This window comes from Lepisosteus oculatus, chromosome 6, assembly GCF_040954835.1.
Source record: "Lepisosteus oculatus isolate fLepOcu1 chromosome 6, fLepOcu1.hap2, whole genome shotgun sequence".
In the NCBI taxonomy this organism is placed as follows: domain Eukaryota; kingdom Metazoa; phylum Chordata; class Actinopteri; order Semionotiformes; family Lepisosteidae; genus Lepisosteus; species Lepisosteus oculatus.
Genome location: NC_090701.1, coordinates 27,091,964 through 27,108,056, shown reverse-complemented (window position 1 = coordinate 27,108,056; position 16,093 = coordinate 27,091,964). Strand labels below are relative to the sequence as shown.

At 35.6% G+C, this 16,093-nt stretch overlaps 1 protein-coding gene across 1 annotated transcript; it reads left to right on the top strand.

Annotated features, from left to right (window-relative positions):
* The first annotated feature begins 6,784 nt into the window (after positions 1-6,784).
* LOC138239352 (uncharacterized) lies at positions 6,785-14,441 on the top strand. The gene is made up of 7 exons (XM_069190809.1): positions 6,785-6,907; positions 8,347-8,604; positions 9,164-9,212; positions 10,024-10,121; positions 12,391-12,446; positions 13,257-13,322; positions 13,677-14,441. Exons 1-7 carry the CDS (start codon positions 6,874-6,876, stop codon positions 13,758-13,760), a joined length of 645 nt encoding a protein of 214 aa, XP_069046910.1. The 5' UTR covers positions 6,785-6,873; the 3' UTR covers positions 13,761-14,441.
* The last annotated feature ends 1,652 nt before the right edge of the window (positions 14,442-16,093 follow it).

The window sequence follows — 16,093 nt, the reverse complement described above, 5'->3', positions numbered from 1 at the left end:
ACAATCCTTTGAATATTTGTAACTTTTCATCTCCTTATGTTGCCGGATTAATAGTAAAAAATTGATCTTTCGTACGTTTTTTTCAGCCATATTAGATCTGTATTTTTTTTTCCTGGAGGTGCTTGGTTAAAAATAAAATGTTATTGTATATGTAAACTGTAATAGTGTTTTTTTCCTCAAAGTTGCTTAATGGAAGTTGCTACATTAAAAACCATGGCTAATATAGACCCCTCAAATTTCACGTCTGGTTAATATGTATAAATTTTTATATGCTGAGACATATGTTCACATTAATGTGGAACTAATGAGGAATAGCCTGTGAATTTTAGTTCACAGCTGAATAAAACTGATTGGTCTTGTGATATGACAGCCATATTCTTCTGGTCGATGAGTGTAGTCATGCTCATTATGGAACACAAATAGGATCACTCATGTGTTTTGCAAAAAAATCTCCTAGCCCCCTCTCCCCAACTCCAAAAAATAGCCCATATCTTTTCTTAAAGGTCATATGCTAAACTGTTATAATACCCTATAAACTACATTCACAGATTGGAATCAGTGCTACAGACATTGGATTAACAGGGATATAAATAATAAGATATCGAGAGGATAATGTTAATTTAAACACTTTTATTGCCCCTCAATTATTTAAACTAAGAAACTTACAATGTGAACTAGTTTGCTCATCCATTTTCAGCTTTTCTCTGTGCCACATAGTATGTACAGTATGTACTCTTACCATATGAAGATTAACCTAAATCTGTGTTATTTTTGTGACCTTTTCAAATAGGGTCATAGTTACTCTGAAAATGTATATTTACATAAAAGAACAGGTAACGGGTTTATTCCATTCTGAAAAAAAAAGAAAGGAAACACAATTTTTCGTCTGTGGAGCCTTCTTCCGGTGTGAAGAAGAAGAAGCCACCTGAAGAAGGCTCCACAGCCAAAATGTTGTGTTTCCTTTCTGCATGGAATAAACCTGTTACCTGTCCTTTGCAGCCTATGCATGCTGACACAGCTACCTACTTGAACTATTTACATGCAGTAAATACAAGTAATAGGTTTATTCCATGCTGAAAAGAGAAGAAAGAAAACACAACACGGCCGAAACGTTATGTTTTTTTTCTCTTTTCAGCATGGAGTAAACCTATTATGTGTTCCTTTTCAGCCTCCCCACCTGATCTATTTACATAAATGGGAACAAGTAATAGGTTTATTCCATGCTGAAAAAAAGAAGAAAGAAAACACAATGTTTTGGCCGTGGAGCCTTCTTCAGCCTCTCTCCACGGCCGAAACGTTGTTTTCTTTCTTCTTTTTTTTAGCATGGAATAAACCTATTACTTGTTCCTTTGCAGCCTACGTATGCTGACACAGCTACCCACCTGAAATATTTACATAAATATACATATTTTGTCAAACAATAACCTTTTCTGTGAATACTGGACTCTCTGAAAATCAAAAGTGAAGCCCGTACTAACTCTTTAGTGCAGGTGTAACAGTGACATCACCCACTTGAAAACTGGACCCTGCGGACATCTCTGGCATCTCTTGGCAGGGTAGCAGGTTCTCCTTGGTTGAAGGAAAAACACTTTGTTCGTTCTGATCACAAGTGTCATGATCCAATCCTGGAAGAGCTGTGCCTGTTACATGGACATATTCATAATTATTATTGAGCATCAACCTACAGTATGTTTGTGCTCTCTAAAAATATACATTTTTACCTAAACAATGCTGATAATATTTGGATTAATATTGGGTAAAAATAAATATTGGATTAATATTGTTGTCCACAGAATTTCTATTTAACACATTGGGGAACAGGTTGCACAATAATCATTTGGAAATAGAACAAATGATGTATTATTATTAGCAGCATCTTGCAGGACGGAAACTCTCCTCTGTTGCAGTGATTAAATTGCCATTGCAGATTTCAGAGCTGTCTGACAAGTCACCCTGTCCTCTGGTGTAGCAATAGAGTCACAAGGGTTTGTGGTCTAGTAATGACATGCAGTATGCCACTTGCAGTCCAGTTCCTCCAAGTCCAGTTTGCTGGCCTGATCTGTCAGCTCAGGCACACAGTGGCTGTTGTTTTTTCAGTGATGGATGTTGTTGTGCAGCTCGTGGCTGTGTGGAGGCCTCTGTCCTGAGCAGTGAGTTAGTGCGTGCAGTCTTTTGTGCATGTCTTATAGCAGAGAAATGTCATCACTCAAAAGAAAAGTGAGCTTTTATAGTGTTCATCACAGGCAAAACAGTTTTCTCTCCTTTAGTGAGCTGTGATGGACTGGCATCCTGCCCAGGGTGTACCCCACCTTGCCCTTGTTGGTTTCTGAGATGGCTATAGCATGAACTGCAAGTGGCAGTTAACCAATCAATGACATCTGAAATAACGTATTGCCAGGATTTGGAACTTAGAACTATGAACAGATATTGCGTACTGATTAACTTCCTATTGCAAAATCATCACTCTATCACAGTATTTCAGCATCTTCAGTACGGCTAACTTCTCCTTTTAAATGCTTGTGCTCTGATTCATACTTTCACAAAGGTGTGAAAATTATTGAAAAGTGAAAATAATTATGGATCGGGAACTTGAATATACTGTATATGAAAAAACAATTCTTCCATCTTCTTCAATGAAGAAAGCTTTTAAGCAGGACATTGCTTTCCATTGCCTGAGGAGTCCTTAAGCTTAGAACATGAGAAAATAGTAATACTTAAAAATGCAAGGAGGCTTTTTGGCTCATGTTGTCATATACAGTAGTCTTCAAAGGAACAAGTAAAGATTTATTGCATGCTGAAAAGAGAAGAAAACAAACACAACATTTCAGCTGTGGAGCCTTCTTGGGGTGTGAGAAAGGAAAGTCAGCAGCTGATATAGTCATATAGCCTTATTTGTGCTCCAGATTTGATTTCACAAGACATTTTATCCACAGTATATAATTCTGCTTCAAGATATCATGATATCTTTCCAACTATAATTGTATAATATCTTTATTTATTCTCTTATTTTCCTAGATTATTTTTATTTTCATGTATTCCTAATATTTACATTATTATATAGTCAATGTAGGACTTTTCCATAAGCATTAATATGTATCTTGTTACACCTCTGGACTGATTTGAGATCAACAATGTTTTTTTATAACAAGATTACTAAAATTGTACACAATATTCTAAATGAGGTCTCTATCACACAATTTTAATACAATAATACAAGAAAGTTTGTGCTTTTAACCATGTATCCTAATTTTCTGTTTACTTTTTTATTGCTTTACCACATTGTCTAGAAGATGTAATTGTAAGGTGTATGTGTTAACATAAACACTCAAGTATTTTTCATAACTTTATAACTTTCATTTTCAGTTTCCACAAAGTTTGCTAATCCTCCTGTTTTGGTATTTGGTACATTTGTATTTTTTGGTTTATAGTATAATGCATACAGTATAGCACTGCTACATATATCTGTTTTTCAGTTAAATCATTGAGCATGTCTTATGCATTTAGCCTTGTTCACTGGACTGCTAATTTGTTTGGTCTGGTTTTCTTTTATTGTGGGTTTTATGCATTGCAATCATTTGTTTAAAAGGACAATGTAAAGGAGACTCTGTGGCACCTTCTCTGCTACTAGGGAAAATAGCAGTATTCCCTTCTTATGCGACTACTTGTTATATTTATTAAATTAATTTCCATGTAATTTAATGTATGGTGATGCAGTGGTTAGTATTGCTGCCTTATGGTCACCCCCAGACATACAGGGGGTCTCCTGGTCACCCACTATGAACAGCTGGCCCTATGGTCCACAGCCAGTCTCTGAGGGCCGCCTGGTTTGCGCCCCGTCTGGCAGGGCCGCCTGGCAATGGGTTTTCTTTTGGGTGCTCCAGATGTCTCCTACAGACAAAGTGGTAGGTTAATTGGCTTCTGGGAAAATTGGTCCTGGTGTGAGTGTGTACGTGTCTGGGCTTGTGTCTGTGTACCCTGCAATAGAGTGGTATTCCCTCAGGGTGAAGTCTGCCTTGAGTACATTGCTTGCCAGAAAAGGCACTGAATCCCCCGTGACCCTGCATTGGATGAAATGGTTAGAAAATGGATTGGATGAATGTACAGTATTGATTATTTTGTCTGGTCAATAGTAATTGAAATAAAGTTTTTATTAATTCTGACTCTATCATACTTATAGTACATGAGAAAAACTCAGATTATGAAGGATAACTTATTCTAACAGGTTTAATTTTAAATTTAGGGTTAAATTAAGAATTAATATGCACAATATGCAAAACTCATCCAGGTACAATTAAAGATAAAGAGGATTAAAGTGCTAAATAATAGTGATAATAATGCAAGATATATACTGATGGAAGAATGAAACGTTTTTTGGAATGAGAATACTATAGTTACTATAGAATACTATAGTTATACTGTAGTTTATGTGGTTGTAGTTTGTAGTTTGTGGTCACAAAAAGTTGTCAGTTTGTTCTAAGCCATCTGCAGTATCTGAATTCCACCTTAAGAAAGGCGGATGGTTGACTATGCCCGTATAGACTCCACAATAAACTTCGCCAGGATTAAAAAGTAAACGTGTTTTAGATTCACTTTGGTTTCGTCAACAAACAAAAATAGGAGAAGTTTTTCACCAAAAACTATTCCTCAAAACTTAAGTAAACTAAACTAAACCCGTACCTTCGCAAGCACGTCACAACCATTGCGCTCCAATTTCCTCAAAGTTTTTTTTTAAAAACTAAAACTTCTAGAATTTACTGTACCTTAAAGAACATTGGCGATTGGCCGTCTTAAAGGCATACGCACAATTTACGCAACCAAACCAAGTGGTTTTCAAATATTAGAACATCAACATGTTTACAGGATTGTTTTTAAAGGAATATAACCAAATTAAAACATCACATGGCTCCTATATTACCGGCCCCTAAATGTTCTCAACCTATAATGGAACAATTACCTACAATTTAAATAAAAGGAGCCATGATAACTAAATTTCAAATGTCCTTAGGAACTTTAGGAAGTTCTGATAGTTTGATTTAGTCAGTCTCTAAGAGTCGATTCCTTTCACATGGCTGTCTCCTTATTCTGCTTCCTGAAGGACACAGATTTTGGTAATTGTTCTGTCTAAAAGATTGGTCTTTGTGTTAATCCGTACTTGTCTCACAAGTCCGATTTGCTAATCACATCAAAGCTCGTTAGGTGCACTTTTCCCCAATGAGATCCATGTGGAACAATGCCTGATGAATTCATCAGCTCCACTGTGTCCCGACTGCAGAGAACGTATTAGTAGACTGGCAGTACAGATGACCGTCCAAGATCCCGTCGCCCTCGAGTGACCACACCAGAGCTGGATCGACACATCAGACTGGTCCATCTGAGAGATCGTTTCAGATCCGCCACCTGTACTACTGCTGAAACTGCTGGCAGACACAATGCCCATCAGTGACAGAACAGTGAGGCTCCATGCTGCTGGCCTTAGAGCAAGGCGACCTGTCAGAGGCCCTCTGCTCACACCTCCTAGACGTCACACCTGACTGACTTGGGCAAGACAGAGGCTGCGATGGACTCGTCAACAGTGTCATCAGATCCTCTTCACGGATTAGTCACTCTTCAGCCTGTTCCATGCAGATGAGAGGGCCAGGGTGTGGAGGGGGAGGTGTTGCGTTTCTTTTTTCTATCAGTATACTATTTTACCAAAAACTAGAGATTACCCTTAATTGTTAGTCTGTTTCCAGCAGTGATTAAAGATATTATGGCACTGACAGCACTGCATACTAACTAATATCCCGGGGATACAGGAAATACAATAGATGGCACAACTCTGCAGAGCATTGGGGTAGTGGTTCAGTAGTGTCTTACAGCCTGAACTGCGCTTTCAGTTTTTAACAGTCACCCACTCCCTATGAACCCTTATGTTTTTGTACATACAAATTGTATATTTTGTACAGAAAATACATGTATAATTGTACAGTAATAAATGAATTCATAAATTTCTTTAATGGTGTCTTGGGTAACAATATTAGGCAGGTCATCTGTCGTCTGTAGCAGTTAACCAGAGGCTCTGGCTTCCCTCTGAAGAAAACAAACCTTGATTATTTTTTAATTAATGTACTAGGCCATTCACAGTTCTATGGATGGATTACTGTGGAACAAACTCTTTTTTAATATTTTGGTAATCTGTTTATAGCAATGTACTGTATATTGTACTGTATTTATATACAAAAACATTACTAAATTAATATAACTAAAAACACACAAAAACATTCAAATAGAACTGCAGCCATTTCTATAACTATGAAGGACTATGAAGAATTAATAGTGCCAAAAGACCTCTTGTTTAGTACTATGACGGTTTGTAAAATAAATTCAGCCTATTTATTTAACTGTTCGAAATTGCTTTCTGCATTGAAACTCCCTAGATCACTGATTCACCATTTAAGTTTATGGATTTACTAAGGACACACAATGGATTTGATTAGATTTTTAATCTCATAGTTTACTTTAAAACTGTCACATTGACAACAATGAGATTATGTTCTGGGAACATAAATCAACAGAGGGATTATTATTGTCTACTGGGTCCCACCTGCTGCCAAAAAAATAAAAAAAAGAAAATTTGAAAGAAAAAGGTTTCTGCCATTGTCATTTACATTTTTTTGCCAAGCTAAAATTTAAAGAAAACATTAACAACATCAAGTAAATTCCACTGAGTCATTTAAAATTTCGAAACAGAAAAGGAAACTGCAGCAGTAGCTGTGGTTTTCTGTAGTACAATGTCAAATAAACAAAGTGAGAAATCCTTGAGGAGATCTTATTCTTGTTTGTGGTGTTTCATTCAGAATTATTCACTGCGGATAGACTCTCTTCACCTTGAAAATGATTGGTCTTCTCCTGTTGGCTTTCTTCCAAAGTAAGATGTTTCTCATAGCTTGGTGTGTTATTTTATAGACATATGAAGCTTTATCTACTTTTCAGAAATATAAATTGTTCCTTTTACCAGATGGTGTCAGACTCTCATCCTGTTACATAGTTTTTCTACCCAGGGGACATTATTTACTCCTTCTAAGAGTAAAGGGAAATTAAGTGATACCCATAAACTAAATACATATCTTTTCTTCAATGTATGCTGTACTAATGTTTTTAAAAATCCTTAGTAATGAATCAGCTAAAATGTTATAGCACATTACTAATATTTGGCAGCAGCTAACATAAATCAGCATCAGATTATCTCATGCTGTACAGCACATTTGTTTTCACATATTGCATTTTCCTATAATTCACTTTTACCCCCTCTTCTCAATTATACTGCATACATTTAATTAAATATTTGACTTATGTTTTTACAAGTATAAATATTTAATTTCAATTTCAATAATACTTTTCTTTAAGAGATTTACTTTTCACGTTTTCAGCAGATGAACTTGTAGACGTTTTCTTTGACTCGATTCCTAGTTAACAAATAAATAATTACCATTCTTATAAATCTACCTGCATTGTTATCTGGACACTTTTTAATTATTTTTACACGGGTGCTTTCAAGCCAAATCCCAACATCCCAAAAAAGCAAGGTTAAAACCCATGAAGAATATGAATCTTGATGTACAATTTAAATACATTATTGTTCAGGTAAAACTGTATGCTTTTTTAAAGAAGTGAACGAATAAATGTATTCCTAAATACATGTTTAAATACCGTTTGTGCCGTCAAGGATCATGGGTGATAAATAAACCATTTTAGCACATCAATGCTTTTAAACAGTAGTGTTCGGTCCTTCTTTTTGTAAAAAAGAATGAATTAAGAGAAGACGTGACTGAACAAAATGCCTTCCTAGTATTACGAGAGATTTCAGAGGAATCTGAATATGATAACAAATTGGAAGAGACTAACAAAAATATGACAGGATGGCTCAGATGAGAATGAAGAACTCACTGAAAAAACATGTCAGGAACAGTAGTTACATTTGGACGACATAAGGTGAATAAATTGGGACAAACACATTCAAAGCTGCCACCTTTACTTTGATGTTCTTACTTTAAACATAATACATTTTATTTTTAGATTTTGTTCTGACTTTAATGGATATCTTGGAAAATAAACATAAAGTTCCACAGTATATAGTGTGGATCTACTGGGAAGACAGTTTCCAATTTACAGTACAGCCACAGGAATCTTCTGCTTTGTTGTGAAATGAGTAGGCACCCTTTTTGCTTAACAGAAGCTGAAAGCAGTGACATTTCACTTACAAAATTTAAGGTCATACTGTACAGGTGTTGTTGAATTGTAGGAGCTTAAAATCACTAGGCTCATGAGGGGGCTGTATTTTATAATAATGTGTTTCTGTAACTGCAGGTTTCTCCAGCCATATGCTGAGCCAGTACAAACCAGTACAGAAAGGAGGCTCTGTCACTGTACCCTGCTACTACACATCTTACGTGTTGGAGACCATTGAATACTGTTGTGTAGGAAAAACTCCAAATGCTTGTGAGATTCTGATGCAAAAGAACAAAAATGCCACGAGCATTTTAACCTCAAGCATGGATCCAGAATTGTACCTGTGTAAGATGTTCCTGTATTCCTGTTTTAACAATGGTAACAATTCTACAGCAGGTAACAGAGTTATACATACTTGTTCCTTTCTTATAATTAGGATTGTAAAAAGTATTTTGGTTTACTTGAATATTGTGCTATGAATTATGAGACTTTAAAACCCTTGATTTAATATATTCAGAGCAACACGCTGTTTTAAGTATTCTCGGTCGCAGTTAATGGCAACGTCAGCTCAAAGATTTGGTTCAAACCACCAAATGGACAAGCAGACCCTGCTGATGTGGGATTAATGGTAGGATGAGAGAGAGAGTCCATTTTCAGAAGAAAATGTAAAAGTAACTTACAGTAAACACATCTAGGAGAGCTACAAAGTGTTACTCTCACACCTTTAAAGATGCATTAGTTGTATAGAACAAGATAACCAGTAATGTTGTTCAAGCTGATACCCTGACTTTTTTCAAGAAATGCCTGAATGAGATCCTTCAACACCAAACAGGCTGCATGTTCTTTTGATTTTTTATTTTTGTAGCCTTTTTTATGAAGTTGTCAGTGCTATTTGCCTTTCATAGTGTTTAAGAGTGTTGAAATATCCGAATAGCTCATATTATTTTTTCTGCAGTTATGGGCTTGCCTGACATTCCCAGTGTTGAACTGAATCCCAGTACCAGGTAACAGATTCTTCATTTTGATTCTTGAAAATTATAAAATTGATTGTTATGAAGAAAAGAAGTAAAGTATATCTAAATTTCTAAATTTCAAACACCAAAGTGGTAATTCACTGCTACAGTTGGCAGCAGTATAACTAGTGCACTCAGGCAAATAAAAACAATTTAATAGTGCATAATTTTGAGGTGTTCTACTATAAAATAAAATTAAAATCAAAAGAGATATTGTAGCGAATTCTTAATAATAATAATAATAATAATAATAATAATAATAATAATAATAATAATAATAATAATAATAATAATAATAATTGCACTTATATACCGCTTTTCTGGACACTCTGGGACTCTGGACACAACTTGGCCAGCAACCAGTGCTTTTAACGCCCTCTGCTGGTGAGGAGGTGGAAGCATAACACCACGTTTTCCACCACCCTCAACAAAACACCAAACAATGGAATTTCTCATGAAAGAATGGTGTTGCATCCTAGCAATAGATTCAGACACCGTAGAATCTTTACCAAGGGACATTAAAGCTGTTCTGGTGGCTTGTGGTGGCCCAACACCCTATTAACCCTATAAGGGTTTACCCTATTAACATCCATGCCAACATCACCTATATATAGTTATAAAACTACAGTGGCTTTTAAGTAAAATTGACAAATTAAACTAAGAAGAAGAGCTGCGACAAGCTAAACTGACAAAATTCAAACCTTAATCAACCTTCTCCCATTATAAGGCAGAAGCTAAAAGATTCGCATTAATGGCACCTTCCTTGATTTGAATGACCACACTGTATGTCTTTTACTCCCAGGGTAGATTTTATGATTCTCTTAGTGACTGTTGGAGTGACCCTTGCTGTTCTTGTTCCTGCCCTTATTTTAATTTTGAAAACACGGACGAATGCAGAAGGTAAGTTCAATGTTTTCCAATATGAAGGTCTTTTTCTCTCACTTCTGTCTTATTGAGTAGCTGATCACATACAGTGGGTTATTATTATATAGCAGGCTTTCTTAAATGCATTCATTCTTTCTAAGGTGAGATGTGGCTTTCAATAAATTGTATGAATTTCTAATTATACAATTATATACATTATAAATTGGCATATTTCCCACACTTCCCGCCTGACAGTGACACCAATGTTGTTTGTGTCACCCTATAATTTAAATTTAATATACCTTCCTGTAATAAAGTTACTACAGTTAAGAAAATTTGCTGTACATCAGAGATTTGCTTCCACATGCATATGTGTGAAGTTAACTCACGTGCACACATCCACACTAATCTCTGTCACAACCTCATCAACCAAATAACCCCTTATATGAGTCTAGACACCAGAACCATGGAGATTCCCCTCACAAAAGCAGCTGCCCTCTTACACTTCCAATTGATGTTTGGCAAAACATGTTGACAGAAATAATATGTGATCACATTGTAATATTATAAAATAATAATCATAAACTTTCTGGTTAAGCTGCAATACATGTTTTTCTCTTACTTTTGAGTGGACAGAGTCCACCATCTTGTACTAACAAATCACTCAACATCTGACACACTGTGACCTCTACATTGAGTTTTAGGAAAGCGAGCACTGAGTAGAGAAGCAATGCATCTCTCGCTGAAAACATTAGCTCATAAAGACCCACGAATCCCCAGTTGTTACTCTTCCATGGCAGGTCAAGAACACCTTGGTGAGCAGTGTTTTGTCAGGTCTGCACCATGATTTAGGGAATTCCAGTCACAGTGAGACTGTGACATAATTTGAGTTTGAACTGTTGAACTTTAAGGCCTTCTAGACAAATAGTACAAAGAATAGAAATACTGCATGTTATTTAGAGAAGTTGTCACTTGGAGAGGCAAGAACATCTGAATTTTTGTTTTGGAAGATGACAAGCTTAATTAAACATACAATCACATTAAACAAATGTCCTCTGATTTTGCCTCCTTTGTCATTTTCAGAAGATGTGTAATCTGTTAGGTGGCCCAGTGGTTTATCTCTGTGGTTGCCCCTTGTATATTCAAAATTACAGTTTTTTTAGGGTCACACACTGGTCTAAAGTCACATAAGGAACACAAGGAACAGTTTATAAAAACCCAATTAATGTAATCAGTGTTTTAGGAGGTAGTAGAAACTGGGCTTGTAACTTTAATCCTGAAGCTGTGAAACAGTGCTCCATGTTAAAATTTACAAAGATATTATAAAGTTGGGATGGCTAGTCATAGACCTGAATGGGCAATCTTTAAAAAAAAACATTATGGACACAAATAACTCAAAAGTGTACGATAGAATACCAATGTTAATTTTAGTCATTTCAATTTAACCAAATTCATTTAGCTAATATCTGCACTTAAATATTAATTAATAGATATGCTGTGGCCATGAGATAGTAGGTCATATAGTAGGTAATTGTGATAATTATATATGGTACGAAGATAATATGTTATGCGCATGTGAAAATTATGTACTGGCCATGAGACCATGAACATGAAGTCATACATAAAAGAGATAAAAGTTGAGAGCATGAAATAAATATGTCAAATGAATCAGTGCCTTTATTTGTCATTTTGGTCCTTTTTACATCTATACTGTAAGTGTTATTTACTGTTATCGTTAAGTGTGATAAATACTGTAAGTATGTATTATGTATTTTGCCTCTTTTACTGTAATTAACATATTTGATTTCTCAGGTCATGTAGCTGTAACTATTATCTTTAATAAACATGTTATTCATTTTAACCATTCACTGGCACAGCGCATAGTATTTTTACCTTGCAGCGCTGGGGCCCTGTGTTTAATTCCTGGGGTGCTATCCCTGGGGGGCTTTTGTATGTGTCTGCATAAGTATTGTCTGGGTGCTCTGGTTTCCTCCTACAGTTTGAAGACATGCTGTTAGGTTTTTTTGGCTTCTGGGAAAATTAGCCATGGTGTTAATTGTGTGGGTGTGTGTGGAGTGTATGTGTTTGTGTTAGTGAGTGCAGTGTAATAGGCTGGTGCCCCATCAAGGGTATACTCCACCTTGCACCTGTTGCTTGCTGGGACAGGTTCTGGCTCCCCGGCAATCCTAAATTGGATGAAGCAGATAAAAAATGAATGCATAGATGGATCTCTTAACAAACTTCTTCAAACAAACACAAATAATTTTTCTGCAATGAGTTATAGTTTCATCTTTCGATATTTCAGGAGGAAGGAAAGCCAAGTCTGCAGGAGTAGGAAATGGCAGCAGCATGGCAAATAAGGTAAGATCTTTTGAGCTCAATAGCGAGATGTCCTGTCAATTACACAATGATAATACCTTTTGACTTTATATATATACATGATTGTACATAATACTTGATTTTACACTCAGACATTTTAAATAATATCAAATAAAAATATGAAAAACGATACTTATTTTTTTGTATAGTAAGCTGTATTTGATAATACATTTCAATTTGGTTTTGAAACCTAGTCCTACAGTACACTGAAAGGAGAATAGAGCATTTAATGTGCACAACATTTGGAGAGATGTGGTTCAGTGTCATGTTTTGGGTTGACTTTGTTTATACTTTGAATAATGTGGAGACCCATTGACAGTCCCAATATTTTAACTGATTAATGAAGACCTCAATAAATTAGAAAACGGACACTCTGGCATTGCTTTTTTTTTGTGTTATTACCGGTGCAAGCTCTTTTTGATCTACCTTGAAATGATTAACTTCAGCACAACAGAAAGGTCACTGATAAGAGTCATTTTTCTACTTGGTTATAAAACACCATACATCTTCATTCCCTCTCTTAAACATTATTGGATTGATTTAAGGCAGGTTGTCCACATATACTTCTTTTGAAAAGGAATATATACTTCTTTTGTTGAATGCAGGTGTATGATGTTTTTATAATTAACTTATTAGGTTGAATATTATTACAACTATATTGAGAGTATACATGTTTCTCTTGATTAAAAGTAAGGTTGCACTAGTTGTTTGCAATGTTTAGAAATGTAGTAAGGATGAAAAATTTTACAATGAACAGAAATAGGTGATACTTTCATATCTTTAATCTCTTAGGGACCAGCAAGAGACAGTCCAGAAAATGTCTATGTTATCATGAGCCCCATGAGGAGCCCACCCAAAGTACTGAATGATCTGTCTGTCTGTCTACCTGCTTGCCTGTTGCCTATCTTTCTGTCTGGCTGCCTGCCTGCCTGCCTGTTGTCTATCTGTCTGTCTGTCTGCATGCCTGCCTGTTGTCTGTCTGTCTTTCTGTCTGTATGCCTGTCTGCTGGCCTGTCTTTTCACACTGTTTACAAATTAATGGCTTAAAACAAAATCAAATTAACAAATTGTGTCTTGAAAATGAACTGGCAACACCACACATTAAGATTTAAAAAATTAATGGACATCACTAAAATGACGTGGAACTGGTCACACATGACAAGTTTAACAGATTATGTAAAATTGATTGTTTGATTTTTTCTTCTCCTGCAGCATCCTGTGGAGCTTCAGCAGAGCTTGAGCAGGGAGAACCAAGAGAACAATGTTTACATGTCCATGAAGTTTCAAGAGAATTAGCTACAGATGGCTAAGGTTTTGATCCAGATTCACAAACATCAACACCGTATATACAGTCCTAGATTGCATGGTAAAGAACATAGGGGGAAGAGCAATTCTGTATTGGAGATTGAATTGAATAGTTTTTTTTATTATCCACATACAGTAAGTTGTACTTGCTGAGTGTTACACCAAAAAGATAATAGTTTTTTCACTAGGAGGATGGCTAGATGGGTGGGGAATTCAATACATGATCTGCTTCAGGATGCCCAGTGTGGAGCCATTTGCCATTTCTACATACTTTACTGTGTGCTATTCAGTTAATTGTTAACAGAGCTCTGCTGAGCAATGCAGATCTCACAGACTAGTCCCAGGGGCTGTTACTGTGGAATCTCAGTCCTAGCTGCCTAACAACATGTTGAACTTGAATTAGTGATTCCTGGGGTCTGTGTGCTGAATGAATTTCTTAGGTGGTTAAAGGAGCATAGCATTCCTCATACCAAATATAGCTGAATATAATATAAAAGACACAGACAGAAAAAAATACAGATCTTAGAAACAAAAACATACTGAAACCTGTTACTTCCAATTATTGGCAAAACATGCATACTCCTTCCAGCAATATAATTTAAATATTACATGGACCGTTTGGTGTTTAAAATTCTTTTCATTGCTTTACTTATAAATAAACTCATTATTCTTTGACAATTTGGGTTTAGACTCAGTTATCTTGCCATTCTCTGTCCTACACAAACTGCTGCACAGAAACATCAGATGTTCAGTTAATAAAGCAGACTCATATACTTTCTTTCCTCTGTGAGACCAGTGATCAAACACCTCATAGCAGGTGATAGTGATAGTCATTCAGTCTTCTAGTCATTTACGTTGTTGTAATCAAATATACTGTAATAGTGACAGACCCCCACCTCAATAACTGGGTCAAGGAGTCTGCGCACATTAAAAACTCACAATGGAAAACTACAGCACTGCACATCTACTATACTAAATCCAACTATCAACCAACACTGTGAAACTCTTAATCTTCCAGACATTCCTTTGATCACAACCAATGTGAGAATGTGTCTACCTTGCCTTTTTATGAGCATAACCTCCTTTAAGCTGAAAGAAAAAGCAGAAAATAAAACAGAAAATACTTTTGATCGTTTTTGCAATATAAAATAAATTAGACGTTTCAAAGGCTTTTAATGTTTTCTTTTGAAAATGTCTTTTGTTAGAAATGTAAAAAATAAGGAAAAGCAAATATTATTTTTGGAGCACTTTATGATTAAAGCTATGCTGAAAAGCCCATATACAGTATATGGGCAAAACATACATGTACAGCATAAAGTAAAAAAGACACAAAATCAATGAAGGTTGCAAATTATTGTTGTCTGACATTTTCTGGCCGTACATGTTTTTGTGGCTTTATTCTAAATTTCACAAAGCCCTCAACAATGAAATCAGACATGCAGATGTATTTCTCTTCACTTGCTTATTCACAGCTCATTTGCTGAGAACTGCCTTTTCTTGTTAGGAATTATGATGATAGGTCTGTGATGTCATACAGGAAAGACCCTGGTGCCATGGTGACACCAAAGTGTGCAAGACTAATCTTAAAGAAAACAAGCTGATAACAATCTGAACACTGAAAGAGGACAGGCAGTCACTTCTAAAAAAGGCTAATCTTATCTAAAATATGATTGTTAGATAAAAAAACACAAGTTTTAAAAGCAAACAAATATTAGACTCAGACAGTCTCACCTTGATCTGTATGATCTTACAACACCCTCTTTTGTAATGTAGAAACATTAAGTGGTTAATTTATTTTTTATTTAAAAAGAACACCATGAATATAAATGTCATACTGTATATACTTAACATTTTTATAGAAAAGAGTGTGCAATATCACATATTTGTTACATCACCCTTATTAACAGAGAAGCCTTTCAAGACCCCCTTATTGTAAACAAATATATTTATATTATTTTATCTTAACACAAGAAACTGAAGCTTATGTCATTGCACAACGCCCTTTCATAGTTCTTCTATTTTGTTTCTTTAAAGCTTTCATTTTTTTGAAGAAGTAAATAATATTTGTTATAAACACAACCTGCTCCACATACTCAAAAGAAGTAAGTCAATAATATGAAAGAAAAATGTAAAAGTCATGACTGCATTTTGCTGCAGCAAACCTAAACTATTTTAGGTGCACAATTAGTTGAGTGGCCTCTGTGTGTAATAATAGTGCTTTACGTGATTTCCGAATAAATACAGTGCATCTTTTGCTGTCAAGGACCCTCAATTAAATAGTGAATTTCAAGAATACACTCAGTCATGAGGGTGACACAGTGGCA